The sequence below is a fragment of the Pituophis catenifer genome, unplaced genomic scaffold (genome assembly GCF_029215685.1).
Source record: "Pituophis catenifer annectens isolate HBS135680 unplaced genomic scaffold, rPitCat1.0.hap2 SCAF_4, whole genome shotgun sequence".
In the NCBI taxonomy this organism is placed as follows: domain Eukaryota; kingdom Metazoa; phylum Chordata; class Lepidosauria; order Squamata; family Colubridae; genus Pituophis; species Pituophis catenifer.
Genome location: NW_027256884.1, coordinates 75259102 through 75275630, shown reverse-complemented (window position 1 = coordinate 75275630; position 16529 = coordinate 75259102). Strand labels below are relative to the sequence as shown.

Sequence of the window (16529 nt, the reverse complement as noted above, 5' to 3'; positions counted from 1 at the left end):
AACATGACAGAAGTAATAGTTCATCATAAAAAATGCACATAATAGAAATAATCAATTTAATTTTAGAGAATTTAATAAAACCTTTAAAGTCTGGTTTTTAAAAATAAACAATTTTATGACTGGCAAGCAGAAACTCATCGACCATCAATAATTTACGGCTTGACAGTAGGCAGATGCATGGTTTATGTGGTTAGTTGTAGTGAAGTATATGATATTTCCAGCATTATCCTCATTATTTTGAATATTGCATATGAACATATGCAAATTGTATATAAATTTGTATAATATCCTGTCCTCTTTTTGAGGTAATGCATTCTTGGACAGCCTTAAATGAATTGGTTGGATTTAAAGTTTGAATGATTAATCCAAACTAATGAAAATGATGGGTTTGTTTGCTTTTTGTGTATAAAATATCCTTAGAAAATATTGCCAATTTTCTTCAATTTCTTTCTTTAAAATAACCAATTAGTATGATTAATACCAAATACTTATATCCATAAAAGAATGAAAAGTATTTTGGAAGGTGGTCTCTTGTCCAGTGTTATCAAATATATAAAAATGGAAGCAAATCTCACAAAAAATATGAGCTTGCTGGTGAAAATTATGATCCTATCTTCTCTGATTCTCCTTCATGTGTAGGAATGAAAATGTGGCATGAGATATTTTTAATCCCACAGGATAGTTAGCATTATGGATTTGGGGAATAAGGGAATTGTATAACATAATAACATATGTTTTATTATTTCAGAGAAACATACTGCACAGCTTTATGATTTATTATTTAAAGCATTTTTACATACATTATGCAATTCTACAAAGATTCAGTGCGAGTTACTAAAAGTATAGAACAAAGTAATCTCAATGCTGTAGGAACCTTTTTTGAATGAGGTTTTTTCTCATAGTGGCATTACCACATTTTATCCATTCAGTAGCATTACAGGTTTTTGTTTGCCTGAATAGCATATTTTATAAATACCGTATCCATATAATGATAGATACAATGTGAAATAGTGGTTAAGTTATTAGAGTAGGCATGGTAACTGACTACATGGTTTTGGGCAAATCATTCCAAACTGGGAAGTTGAAAAACATCAAGCTACCAACAGTGGACCAACATAGTGGATTACAATCTATAATCATCAAGTAGGAGATCTCCAACCTGCAGTGGATTGATTTGGGTTGATAATAAAAATAATGATAATAACTGAAAAAAAAACAGTCTTGCTGTATTAGGAATTAAATCACAACATACAGAAAAAATAATTCTGCCAACTAGAACTTATCCTAGAAATAACCTGAGTTATACCTCCAACAATTCGGACTTGTTGGATGCAGACTAGCAGTAGTGATTAAAAATGTATTACATCTATTTAAATCAACACCAGTGAATCTTTGCAATATCCTCCCTTGGCCAGTAAAAAAAGAATTGCCTCCTTACTGAGGCAGGAGCAGTGCTTTAAAATAATGTAACAATGAAATCCAGAACGAGGAGGAAATATTTTCCTCCAAAATCTTGAATATAAGAGCCCCCTTGAAATACCCTCGACCATCATGAGGATCTGATGACCAAACAAAGCCTTGAAAAGTATTCTTACCAATAAAGGAGTGGCGGGGGGAGGGGAATGTGCTTGAAACAAAATTTCAGCGCTCAGGTCACATGAAAGGGCTGGCAGGCATAAGAGTACTCAGTTGTGGAAAAAAATAATTATTGGGTTTAGTTATGAATAAATTCTTATTCTCACATAGACTTTTTTTTTTACCAGTTAGAATTTTAGGATTAGCAGCTCAGCACGGGCATGGTTCTGAAGGCAGGGGTCTAAAAAACCTTCAGTATTCAGGAGACTGAAAAGTTAAACATTATGCTTTGCTTTGCTCTGCCGTACAAATCTCTAAGAAGGAGTTGTTGTTACTGACAGTTATAAAAATCAGCACTGAGTTTTTGCTGCCAGATTTTTTTTTACCTTTTTGCCAATGCTTTTGTTTGCCTCATTCCTAGAATTAAAACAGATGGGATTAAAACAGATGGATTAAAATAGATACCTACCTGGCCGATGTGCCTTTGGAACAGCCATGTTTGTCACGCGTCCTCCGTCCTGAGGTTTGGGAGGAGATGCAGTGAATCTGCAAATCCCTGATTCGGATGGGGTGCTTGAGGTCAGGCTGTCTGTATATTCATTAGTCCCTGCCGTAAGCTGCTCTGATGAGGTGTCTGATATGAAGCATTCTGTGATGGTAAACTTTGCATGTCGCAGCTGCTCTTCCATCTTGGCATGTTCATATGCTCTGGCTAGCTCTTCATATGTGGAGGAGGCACTTTCTGTGGAGACCATGCTGCTTCTTGCTCGATCTAAACAATAAAGAAAAGGCAATCACTTCAGAAGGGAACAATCAGCAAAAGCATGGCTTTCTACTGTATATTCCCATGAGAATTTCAACATCCTTTAGCAGTGTTTCTCAACCTTGGCCGCTGAACGATGTGTGGACTTCAACTCCCAGAATTCTGGTAGTTGAAGTCCACACATCATCCAGCGGCTAAGGTTGAGAAACACTGCTTTATAGCATGCCGATACAATATGGCATTCTGCGCTATCAGGTTTTGCCGATAGTTTCTTTATTTCTATCATGCAAAATTAGTATTGCAGAATGGGAAGAAAAAGGTTTATTTCAGAATGAAATTATTGCTATGAATTCCATTTTTTCTAATTTTTTTAATGATTTCTATTTTAAGTCAAATTAGCATCTTCAAATGTATTGGACAGAAAGGATAAACATTTAACTCTCAGAAAACACCTTAACAATAATATTTGTCTATATATATTCCTGATTGTCTCTGCAAAATTTCATTTAAATAATATTTTTAAGTAATTGATATTTAACATTGAGGAACTAAAATGACATGGAAGTTTACATCCTAATTTTATTTCAGAACTTCTTTATTATTTTTTTAAAGCTGTGAATTCATTTCACACATTCGTTTTTAATTGGTATTTTGGTCAACTCAAATAGTTTTCTGCCAGCTGTGCATCTGAACTTTGGATTCAGCCAAGTTCCAAATAAAATAAGATTGATTTGAACTGATTAGGTAGATGACGAAATGTGCAATGAATTAAATCTGTTTTGTTTCAGGGCTTTTATCCAGCAAGAAAGATCAAAATTGAAACCAGATCAAAACCAAGTAGTAAAAGTTATCAGCAGTTCTGAAAGAATCTCTAAAGCAAGCAAGCAAACAAACAAAACATATTGATCTCTTTTACCTATATATCTGGCTTTATGCCTTTGTAAGATAGGAGCTAAAAATATTCTGAAAAATTTATCCGTAAGTTTGTCTAATTAGGTTAATAATTAAAGCAATGTATTTTAATTTTATTTGTTTGATTTAATCATTTGATTTTCCGTGTTAATCAAGTGGTCAGTAGACATGATCTGCTATTTGAGACATGTCCTAAAGTAGTTTGGGGAGGGGGGCTATAAATAAGTCAGACAAAGAGTTTTCAGGAATGGGCAACATACAAATAGCATCAATATGTGAACACTCTCCAGTTTAGTGAATCAACTCCTAAACTGAATTTTATACAGTAGATAAGAGCATATTCTTAGGATAAAGTACACCAATGAATGTCTATGGAGATTCTCAGTCATCCAATGAGCCACATCTATTTCAGCAAAGACTTTAGAGCAGTGCCTCCCTTTTCGGCACCCTCCATGGAGAGTGGTTTTCCCTTGGATCGGTGTGTGTGTGGTTTTGTGTGCTGCCTGGATCTCATGCATGCACGGATGGGGCTTTGCTTGCTTGCGCAGCCCTGTTTCTGGCAGGCCATGGACTGGTGCCAGTCCGTGGCCCGGGAGTTGGGGACCCTTGCTCTAGAGAACTAGTAGATTCTCTTTATAGACTAGCTGCCAAGTCAAGTCACCAAATACAGTGTTGGCATATAATCAGCTATATCTATACTAATGCTTTCTTGACCTGAAGATGAAATCTAACCTAAAGATGATACCTGTATCTTGCGATGGACTAACACTGTAGCTGTCGCTTTCTTTATCAACAGACCCTGTGGCCCTGGGAGTTGGCAGCCTCCAGTCTGTTGTTAAAGTGTGGGCTGATATTGTAGGATGGGGTCTATTGAGAGTCCATTGGCTAGCATATCTGTTCCGGGCTGTAGGCCCAGCTTTTGCATTCCTTCTTGTTGTAGGATCTGCAATTAAAACCAAGATAATTGCATATTTGATTAATTAATTTATTCAAGGAGCAGAAGAGGAAAAGAAAAATCATTAATCATAATTATCAAAAATAATATTTTAAGACTAAGTCTTAAAATAAAACTTACAGAGAAGCTGATCTATCATTGAATCAGCTAATGTCAACTACTAGCAACAATATATATAAGTTCAACCAATGTGTGCATCTTTATCCAGTTTCTTTTTAAATACCCCAGCTACAAAGCTAATAATGACAGTCATATAAATAAAGTAATAGTTGGACATTTATTTTTAAAAAAACAAATTAGAAATAAATTAGAAATAAATAGATCTTGCTGTTTTTTATATCAACAAATGTGTTTATGGAGATCAAGCTATAGAAGCCCCTCTTCCCCAATAAATAATCTAGAATCAGTCCTACTGTATATTTCCCACTTATACACTAAAAAAATAATATAAAGGTATAGATTTGATGAAAATGGAATATTAAAGAAGCAAATAAATATTTTATTCTAGAATCTCTAAGAAGGTGCTGCTACCTATAGGATATAAGAATTGTTCATGATTCATCTCTTCATATCAAAGATTGACAGCTTTTTATTTACAAGCAATTTTTTAAAAAAGTAAACTGTCCATATGTTGCTTGCTTCTTGAAACTACATTAACAGCATAAAAATAAAGATATTCAGCAATAAATGCAGTGTCCCTTTTCTTGAGAGAATACAATATGTAGATGAATAGCTGAGCAAAACAAAATAGTATCTTGTTTTGTGATATGCTGCAGATTTTCCATACTGAAAGTGCACTGTGTTTTGTAAACCTCACAGAATCATTGCCAGAATGTGAGGAAATGCTCCAGTGATTAATAACTGTATTAAATTTTTATCAAATTGAAAACCTTAGAAGGATAAATCTGCTTACTGAATGAATTACACTTATATAAAGAGTTTTGTAGTTGGAAAATATCCCAACCATTATAAAATATATTTGATGTTGTCAAAATTTAACACCTTTTTCTCCAGAACAATGTTAAAACTAGTATAAGAGTTGGCACATCAACTTATATTGACAGAGAAAGAAATAAAGACCACAAATTCCAGCTATTAGAAAGGTTTGGCTTTCCCAGAACAGTAATGACAACTCAGACAACTAATTCATAAAGTTCATTAATAACAAAAACACACTGAAGTGTTTACAGTTATGGGAAGCAGTAAGGGGGAGTTCTCAAAACTACAAGAGACCAAAATTGAATATGAATAATGAATAGTTAAAAAGAAAGAAAAGCTTGGAGAGGCAGAAAATCTCTTAGCCCCGCAGGACTTCTGCATGACTGAAAGCAACATATGCCTCCTTTCCCTGTTAGTATTAGTGTTTTAGTAGTAGGGTTGGTCATATAGTCAACTAGATGTTTAAACTGGATTTGGCATTTTTATCAACCTATCGAATTCTTCCCAAGGACCTAGAATAGGCAGATGTTGATGATTCATGGTGTTAAAGCTATCGTCTCAGGATTTAAACTGTTCCAAGTAAAACTTTTGCAATTGACCGATGATGTATTTGTCAGTGCCAATGGTGTTCAAGTGGTGCTCCACTTGTATGGGAATTAAACCCAAGGCACCTATTATTATTGGTACTGTCTTTGCTTTCTTTTGCCACATGTGTTCTATTTCTATTTATAGGTCTTTCTATTTTGTTATTCTCTCCAGTTCTTTCTCTTCTGCTCTCTCCAGATATTACCATGTTCACTATCTAGACATTTTTGTGTTTCTTATTGAAAATTGTTAAATCTGGGGTCTGTTTGAATTCTAAATTCCCAGAGCACTTTAGCCTCTTCATTTTCTGGGACTTAATTTTATGGTCCTACTAGTTCTTGCTTGCAGGCAAATGTTACTTCTTACAGATCCTCCAGTGTACCATTGTTGCTACTTTGTCATGCTGTTATTTGTAGTCAGTCTGTGTGATCTTCTAACCAGGTGGTCCCTGTTCCTTCAGCTTCTTTATGGAGATGGCATTTGCTATCTGTTGCTGTCTTCTCAATTCAGGGTTTGGACATATTTGTCTTTAAGGCTTGGTCTTGCACAGCCAGAATTAACCCCTCTGCTCTTTCTTCAACTTTCCTGCTCTTTGCCACTGCCAGGTTTTTTATTATCTGCTTTCCCTGCTATTTTTTTTAATGTACTGGTCATGTAATGCATTATCTTCCCATGCCTCATTTCATACTCCAGTACTCAGTAGGCCTTCCTGATACACTAGCTTTAGTGCATTTTCTTCATTCTTCTTCAGATAATTGTCCAATGGCTTGTTTTCTTCTTCAACCATCTGTTGTACCATGCTCATCTATGATCCTTGCTAAGTATACGCTGTCAATGTCACTATGTGGATGAAGGGCATGATTTATCATCATCATTATTTAAGACCTTTACTCTCTTGATGTTTTTACTTCTAATCTTTTTTTTAATTTCAGTGTGCTCATTGTTGTCAGCTTGAATGATGCCCAGATATTTTTAGCGATTGTCTTCTTCCAGACTTTTTATGTTATTTTAATATGGATCTTGATTCTTCCAGTTTTCAATATTTTCCCTGATTTGATTGAGGGTGGCACAACTGTCCAGTCCAAACTCCTTTTCAATATCTTGGCTGTATATATGGATGGGGTGAGCAGTGATTCTACTTCAGTTGGTGTTTTTCCATACAGCTTCAGATTGTTCAGAAGGTAAGATAACCTCACAGATATTTTGATTTTAAGAACCATGGCCTGAGTTATTCAGAATTGTTGACAGAGGAATCAGTGCAATGACACAGTATTGGTGACATGAGTCTCCTTGAAAGATTGATATTAACCTCCCCCAAACGATCACTATTGACTAGCAACCATATCTTCCATTTTGGCATCAATTTTTGCACAAAGCTTCTGAGTTTTCTATTGACTTTTGTTATTTCTAGGTACTTGATTATCCAATCATGTGGCAGGGAGTTGAATGCCTTCTTGTAATTAATCCATGCTATATTCAGGCAAGTCTTCCTTCTCTTGCAGTTGTCTAGAATCATCTTATCAATTAAGAGTTGATCTTTTATTCCTCTGCTGTTTGAGCAATTTTCTTTCTGCTCAGATCAAAAGAACTTGTTTTCAATTAGATGCTGTTGGACTGTATCAGCTACCAATTTGAAAGTTGTTAATAAGTAGTAATTGAGTTTTAGTTTTCAGGTGCTGCCCCTTTTCTTGGATTTTTCATTATCAGATAGCTTTTGCCAGATGTTAGCCACTGTTCAATTTCTCTCTTGCAGTATATATTGTTAACTGCTTGGCAACAAGTGAGTGTAAATCAATCAGATGGTTTAACCAAAACCCATGAAGTTCATCTTTACCTTGTTTTGACCAATTCCTGATCTTCCTTGCTCTTTTATTCATCATTTCTGCAGTTATTACAAGTTCTTTTATTTCATCTTTTGTATTCTTATCCTCCTTTTTTAACCAAATTGTATTCCTATTAAATGTTGGTGAGTTATCCCACATCTGTGCCCAGAACTGCACTGTTTCTTCCTTGTCAGGTGTTGACTGATTCTCTGCAGTCTCACAAATGATGGATTGGTAGAAACATTCCTGATTGGATTGGATTGAAACTGGAGAGTCTACCTATAAGTTCCAATTCAAGTGATAGAGCTACTGATCTTATTGCTTATAGTTGTTATTTACTGCTTTATTATTTTCACTGCTTCCTTGGTCTTCCTTGTTTCTAAGTGATATTTCTTGATTAGGTATTCTTTGTCCTTTTCTTCAGCTTCTTTTCTTTCATTATTTTTTGCTTGTTTACATCTGATGTTAGCTTGCTGATCTTATTTTCCAACATGACCTTCCATTCTGGTGATACACTGTTTGGCTTTTTTTCTTCTTTGTTGATTTTGCATCCCAGGTATTCAGTTATAACTGCAGCTATGCTGTACATTAGTTGTTTATTTCTTGCAGTGAACTGCCACTTATACTTGATATTGCAGTACTGGCATATTTTGATGCTTGTGCTAGCTGTTTCTTTGGAACAACCTTCAAGGCAGGCTATCTTATTCTGTTATTTTATGCTATTCTAGATGTTCAGTTATTCTTTCTTAAAGTTCTTCTATTTATTTAGTTAGAAGGCTTTTTCTTTCTGAGGCAGAGGAGAGGATGCCTGGTTTTGGAATGAAAACAATTTAATAGCTGTGCTGGCTTCCTCTACTGCCAACTCTCCCTGGTTTGCCTCTACAGCCTGAGTTATTTCTGGCAAAGCTTTGATTTTTTTGCTCTGGCTATGCCTTTGCAATCCTTCTGCTTCTGCGTATTATTTCATATTATAAATCAACCTCCATTCTGTTATTTCTGATTATGGATGTTGTTCTTTCCAGAACTGCACATTCATTTAAACATCCTCTTCTTGTTGAACTTGATCTGCAATAGCAGATAATTACTTCTTCGTTTTCAATCTCTGTATATTAGCTAAGAGTAAAAACCTTGTCTTCCAGTAATTCTGCAGCTGCTGGCCCTGCTTGCTCAGCCAACAGTCCTGGCTCATATAGCCCATTTTTCATCAGATTCCAGAAACTCCAGCATCTAGCATGATCCCTAGTATATGTTTCTGTAATGTATGACTCATCAATTTTTTTATGGGAGAGACACTCTCTGTCTGACTCATCTGGTAAGACTTGTCCATTGTATTTGACTTTCTAACATAGCTCTCAGAGCACCGAAGCCTCAGAACCACATGAACCACATGCCTCCACACTGGGGGATCAATGTAGTGCCTTACTAGTATTAATATTAGTATTATTTTATCTCCAAATATGGCAGTGATTATCACTTAGTGGGTATATCCAATGCTTATTTTATTTTTTAGTGTTTTAGGAGGCTTCAAACTGTTTTCATTAATATTGGAAACTAATAATAATAATAATAATAATAATAATAATAATAATAATAATAATAATAATAATAATAATAAATAAATAATATCAATCTAGCAATACGCAAATAGATTTTCAGCAAGATGCTATTAGGGTGCTCTGGTTCCCCACACAACCCAAAGGTTGGCTATACTAGCACTAGAGGAATAATAGTCTTTGCATAACTTTTAAGAAAAATAATTGACACATAAAACATGCAAAAGAAAAAGGAAACAGCTTATCTCAAACATACATCCAGTCTTCCTCTGAACTAAAGTATATCCCAAAACACTTTGTCTGCAAATTCTAGACAAATTTTGAAGTTTTGTACAATACACAATCACTTCTCCCCCTCCAGCCACAGAAATGTTATTCAAATGACTTGGTTTCCTTCTAGACACCTGTACATTTTACTCTGGAATTCTACTATAGTGCAAAGACCACAACATGATTTTTTTTCATTTTTTAAATATTCCACTGAAAATGTTGTTCATACTTGTTCCTGGTCTGGCATCAGAAACATCCACCAGCGGCCCAGTGGCTTGTGAGACTGACTGATAATGTACTGTATGAGTAACTGTCAATGATTTCTGTTTTGATGTCTCTCCAAAATCAGCATCAGTTAGCAAGACTGTAGATCTGTCATCTATGGGAAAGAAAATAAATATTTTTGATGTGTTATTTTGATTAAGTTTATAAAAGAATTAAGAATTTATTTATTTTTCATTATCTTACTGTATAAAATAACCTATGGATACTTTCAACAATCTAATTAATGTTGTCTGACTTTTTAAAAATCTGGAACTAGTTGAAAACAACAACAAATCTTTGATTACATTTTTATTTAGTTCCTAGCAAGTTTAAAAATCAAAGATCCATTCCTTTTTTATACCTGAATCAACCCATATATATTTGTGTTATCTAATACTTAGGGTAACCACAAGAAAAGATAATTACATTATAAATCATGTCATGAGTTTAATTAATGCTGTATAATCTAAAGTTGTACATGTTATGTTTTCTTACTCAAAATAAAAACTAGTTATTTCATTTTCATTTCATTTATTTAAATTTAATGTAAAATTTAAATTTAACTAACATGCATATTAGTAACCTTTCCTGAAAAATAATGGGAACTAAGGATTACTGAGACCCAATCTGGCATAGTGGTTAAAACCAGAAATGGGGAAACCATGAGTTCTAGTCCCATCTTAGACACAAAGCCAGCTAGATAATATTGGGCCAGTCTCTCTCTCAGCCCTAGAGTGAAGAAGGCAATGGCAAAGAATTGTTGAAAAAATTGATCAAGATAATTGCAGGGACTAGACCAGGCAGTCACCAAGACTCAAAAACTAGACTCAAGGACACACACAAAAGATAACTGAAGTAATTCCAAATTAATTTAATAGTTAATAGGATGTGACTCAGAACTGAAAACAGAGCAGGAATTGCCTGGCCCATCCTAATCAATTATTTCATTAATTATCACACCTATTTAGCTTTGGAACTCTTGGTCTGTTACTACCATTTCCATACTAAGAAGTAAGATTAAAACTATCCTATATATCTCCTGCATTCCTGAAATAAATAAAATACCAACAAGGATACAATAGCATTATAAAAAAGATAAATGGTTGTTCAAACACAATGCAGGTATACAGAAATAGATGCAGTATATTACAGAATCACAAGATTGGGAAAAAAAAGTACTGCTCTGATTGGAGTCAGCTTTTCCACTTCAAAAGGCATTTTAGTAACATTTGGACTTGAGCAAAGCAACTACCTGAGGCCCGTCACTGTTGCCAGCTTTTACTAAGAAACAGGTGATAGAGAAAATGATGGATCAAATATCTGTGTTAACAATAGTCTTCTCTCACCAGTTTTCTTAAAGAAGTATCTGACTTCTTTAAGAAGATGCCCAATCCATGTTTTGCTCCACAACTTTCCCAATTACTGGCTGTTTGGGCATTATACCCTGATAACAGGAAAAGGCAAATGGCTTCCTTCATTATCTTTTCTGGGTGTGATTAATATATTTTTGCCATCAAATATGTCTGGAATATTCACAAAAATATCATACTACCTCTCTAGTTTAAGTTAGTTCAGTTTTCTGATGGAATTTCAGCATGTGCACAGAGTCTGTATATGTGATACACCAAAACTGTGAAGGTTTGTGTGGGTTTGGTTTTTTTTTTTGGTTACTTCATCCCATAAAAAATAATTTAAAAGGAAAGTTGAAAGGCTTTACAGCTTTCGTGTATGTTGTGCGAATGTGAACATTTCCCATGAATTATTCTTAAATCTAAATTGCTTTATGTTGCAATCTTATTGCATGATTGCTTGCACTGAACATAGTAGAACATATTTCTGAGTAAGCATAAGTAGAATTGTATATGAAAATTTTAATTCCACTCTTTACTGCTCAACAACAATTTAAAAGCAGAACACATTAATTGTGGTGATTTTTCCCAAGTTGCAACAAATTATATTTTAAAAATACACAAAGGTATAGGTCTTGGGTTATATAAATCAAGCTAATGAGGCTATTGACAGCTTACCAATGGTTTCCATTGTATCTCTCTCTTCAATGAGAAGCTGAGCTCTGGGAATATCTATATGCATCCTGAGTGTCTGTTGTTGCTTGTTAAGTGTATCCGATGTCCTTGTGTTCTTGCTAAGTATTCAAGAAAGTACAAGCAAATTTAACTAAGAGGAGATATATACTTTAAAAACAAAGTACAATAAAGTGCCATTATTTTAAATGAATTAAAGCTCCCCCAATCTCCTATGCTGAAATGTTCAAACAAAGTCTCTGCATATACTTTAAAAAAAAATAAACATACAAAATGTATTAATTTAAAGCAGGAGACAAAATGGTTAGGACAAAAAAAGGGATATAATTTGAAAAACTTTACATGATTTTATTTTTTAAAAATATAACTTTTAAATAGTTATTTCTCCCTACTACCTGCTTTTCAGGCTGACTTACTTTCCTCTCATCCAATCAAAGCACAATGAATATTATGACACTGTAATCTTATCATATTTTAGTAACGATAATCAGTAATCCTAAATCTCAGATCCAGCTTGATGGACAAATAATTTAGGACTAAGCTGGAAATGTGCTTGATAACCTCTACCTGGCAGTAGAGTTGCTGTGATACTGGAGCTACAACCTCTAGAATTTCTAGAAGTTTGTGAAGGATCCTGACAGATTGCCTGGTGAGTCATTTCCATTCAGTTTCAACAAAAGTTGGGGCACATGAACCAATATTCTGATGCAGGAAGTAGCAAATTCCCATGTTCCTGATCTGCTATGCTAGGAACCCCAGGAATAACCCAGCCCTCCACAGATAAAAACAGAGATCCACTTTTTACTCTGTTCAGGATGAGCAGACAAGATACAGAAGATGGTGATAAATTTACTTCTTTCCGCCTCTTATTTTAAAATTATATTTAGCATAAGCTACCTTTTTAGGGAGGGAATATAAAAATTCAACCTGGGCAATAAAAGTGTAATAGAATATTTAATTGATTCATAGCATATGTTAAATGTATCACAGAATTATATTTATGTATAAAAGAATTAGCAGGAACACAAAATGGGTGAGTTTCACAGAATTGCAGAGAACGTTTGAAAATATTGCAAGGGTTTACCTTACAGAATGTCAAGAAGTTAAGAAATCAGAATTAATTTCTAACTTCTATTTTCATGCAAAGGACTAGTCAATAAGGTTATGATGAAGGTTGAAGTTACAGTCGTGTAAGGTCCTCACTTAACAACTGCTTATGATAGCAACTGGAACTGCTGGAATTGCTATTGCTAAGTGGTGTACTCAAGTGGCAGTGTTCAAGTCAATGGCAAGTTGTCTACAATCCTTGCTTTTTCTATCACTGTCTATCACTGTCCTTCTAAGTCAGAGGTCCTCAAACCTGGCAGCTTTAAGACTTGTGGAGTTGAGGTCCACAAGTCTTAAAGCTGCCAAGTTTGAGGACCTCTGTTCTAAGGGCTTAAATGAAATTTTAATGTGGTTGAAAAGTACTAACTTTTTAAGGAATAATCAAATTAACTGTATTTAACCAAATCAAATAAATATAATTAATTTTACATTGAATTATATTAAATTACATTCAATTTTTATTCAGGTTACATTTAATATTATTTCTATTAGCCTTGCTCACTAGCTACTCCTCTCAGTGCAGAAAAAGATGTGCATGCTTGCTGAGGATTATGATTAGAAGTTTCTTTTCTCATTCTGAAATGTGTAAATAGGATGTTCCCAATGGAGGTACACATTTTGAACTAGTTCCAAGGCCTCGACTCATGGATTCCATTTTTAAAATTAATGACTGAATTCTGCTTTTTTACTATTCTTACCTCATAAGCATTTCAGCCAAACTTTTTGCATCTGAAAGAAAAAAAAAGCAGGAGAAATAGTAGCATTATGTAAACAGCTACCATAATTAGTACTTACATTTGCGAAATAATCCCCAAGCAATCTAATACAGTTACCAGATAGAAGCTTTCATCTTGGTTGAAAGAGACTGGATGTGGGAGAGCAATCTGAATATTTAAACCTATAACTGAATTGCTATTAATGGGGAGGTAAAAGAACTTTGGAGCTGGTGAAATTGGACACCACATTAATATGGGTGTAGGAAACAGTATTTTTTGTTGGCAATGTGGCCTACTCACTTCAATGGACATAGATACACTGCATGTATGTAGGTATGTAATATGTGTATTTCCTATATATAAGTATGTATATGTATGCATGTATACATGTGTGTATATTAAATTATTAAATTATATTATATACAAATATGTATATGAAATGTATGTATCCTATATATATGTTATGTGTGCATGTATGTAATGTTTATTTCCTATATGTAAGTATGTATATGTATATATATATGTGTGTGTGTGTATTATATATATATATATGAAATGTGTGTATCCTATATATATGGTATGTATGTATTTATGTATGTATATGTATACCCACACACTCACACATAGAGATATCAACAAAAAGAAGGGCTTAGAACTTAGGGAATAAAGATCACTTAATAAATATGTAATCACACTGAAGGCTGATATTATGAATTCTTGTTTACCTATTAACAAGCTTAATTATTTATGACAACTTTCTTAGACCATCTGCTATGATTGCAATAGAAGGTAAGAAATTTGTATCAATTTTACTAATATACATTATTCAAGAAGATTATTTTGATACTTTAATTTTTATAATACATTATTCTGAAAGCTACTTTTTACATTTAATTGTTCATGACATTTTAATAATTAAGAAAGTATAATTTTAATTATAAGTTAAAATACTTATTTATAGAGTCATGAGGTTATTTTATTCTCATTGGAGAGCAGTCATTGTTGAGTGAATGTTCTTCAGTTTTCAGCACTAACATTTAACATTCATACATTCATTCTTGAATAAACACTATTCAAATCTTCATACGCAATGCACTACAACAAATTGTGCATATATTAGAACTGTCATAATAAAAAACAAAAACCAGATTTTTTTGCCAACAAGCTATGTGAGTCTAACATAAGTCACAGGAATAATACATATTGTTAAGGCTGCTGACTGTTTAATTAAAAAATAAGGAATTTAAGTGATAATGTGCTGCTTGTTTAATTAAGAATTGCAGTTGGGGCCAGGAAACTGAGGAGGAGATTTGTTAACCTAAAACAGAAGATACTTTCAACTCATATATCTTAAAAATAAACTTACTCATGCCCTACATTGCTCAAGACAGTGTAATGTCAGAAGCCATATTGCAGAAACCAAGGTGTAATGGGAAAAAATATGAAGAAAGATGTTTCAAGATCTAAGGCACAATAAATCACAGAAGCAGATCAAGGAGTGAGAGGATTTGACACAGGTACAAAGATAACCCAGTCCAGAGTCAGAATAAATCTGAATTCAAAAGGAACAATATGGCAAAGAGTTGTTACCAAAGTCAAATCCAACCCTTGTTCTAGGAATTCTAAAGAGCAGGGATTTTTTTATTTTTGCTAGATCTTAATAGTTTTAAGACTTGATAGTTAATTAAGGTTTGTTAATTCATCACTATCAAACAGATTAACCAATTTTGCAGGATCCCTATTGATTAGCAGTGCGATTTCCCTCTGCTGGCTCAAAAACAGATTGTTTTCCTACAATAGGCTGGCAGTCTCTTAGGTTCATGCCTTTTTTTCTCTTCCTCTAAAGTATACATGAATACAAGTGATCTAGGTTCCATATAATACTAAACCATAATAGATAGGATTCACCAAACATCCTAAGCCAAAAGCAAACAAATTACCTTATGATTAGCATAATGATCTATGATCAATTCAAAAGCTTGCTCCCTAATTAATATTTACCTATATAGAGATAAAGTCAATATCGAGAGAATACATGGAGCAAGCTATCCTTTTCTGTTCAACATTTTTTATACAACGTCTAAGATGTGAATAATCTAAAATTTGACTGGCTGTGACATATTTAGAACACAGAATATAAGGTTATTGTCAACTCCAGTAACAATGTCCACAAAGAAGCAGCACAATCAAGAATTTAGACATGTTGGAATATTAAATTTAACTATACAATCAACTTCTTGTACTATGTAAAGGAGATACTGTTCTGGTTGGAAAGACAAAATTATGAGACCAGCTGCTGTCTTCGCTTTTGCTTATTAGGATCTTGCCAGCTATTATTTTGAACCTTTCTGGGACACATTCTCTTGGGAAATTAACAGAACTCCTGCAGCTTTCACTTGAATTCTACCATATTCAGCAACAAGGACAGGTCATTTTATAGTAGCTGTTTGGATGAACTACCTTTGGAGACAAGAAAATATAGTTTTTGCAGCAGTTGGAACCTAGGTTAAATCATCTACTCTGCCCCCTTCCCCAATCAACACTGTAATTTTCTTGTTCTTCTGGCAAGCAATCCTTTTGTACCTCAGATAGTGTTGGCTGTAAAAACTAAGAGGAAGAAAGACAGGGCTAAAACTGAATCATCACTAGTCAAGCTAAACTTTACATGAAAAACAAATACATCAAAATAAATTTTAGCAATCTCTAAATATTTGCTAGCACCAACATATAGAAAATGAACTCCACATCATTCATATACACTGAATTTGCAACCTTTTCATCTACAAAGTTACAAAAAAGGAAGAATTTTCATGCATAACTACTATTGAAATAATCAGAAATAGCAAATTGATCATGACTGTTAAAAGTAATGTCATAAGAATCAATGGTATAATCTGCATATTCCTAAAGGACTCTTTTTATACAGATAGTCCTCAACTTAACAACCATTCATTTAATGACTGTTTGAAGTTATGATGGCATTAAAAAGTGATTTATGACCTTCCTTGCACTTATGACCAATTGT

The 16529-nt window shown here is 33.9% G+C and overlaps 1 protein-coding gene across 2 annotated transcripts in view; it reads right to left on the bottom strand.

Annotated features, from left to right (window-relative positions):
- Window positions 1–16529, bottom strand: part of DSCAM (DS cell adhesion molecule) — a 320113-nt gene that overhangs the window by 34888 nt on the left and 268696 nt on the right. For both annotated transcript variants that reach the window (XM_070943500.1, XM_070943501.1), the window contains exons 26-30: window positions 13487–13517; window positions 11667–11782; window positions 9605–9754; window positions 3996–4193; window positions 2045–2347 (exon numbers count right to left, since the gene is read on the bottom strand). In XM_070943500.1, the coding sequence (XP_070799601.1) occupies window positions 2045–2347; window positions 3996–4193; window positions 9605–9754; window positions 11667–11782; window positions 13487–13517 (798 nt within the window). The remainder of the gene's footprint in view (window positions 1–2044; window positions 2348–3995; window positions 4194–9604; window positions 9755–11666; window positions 11783–13486; window positions 13518–16529) is intronic.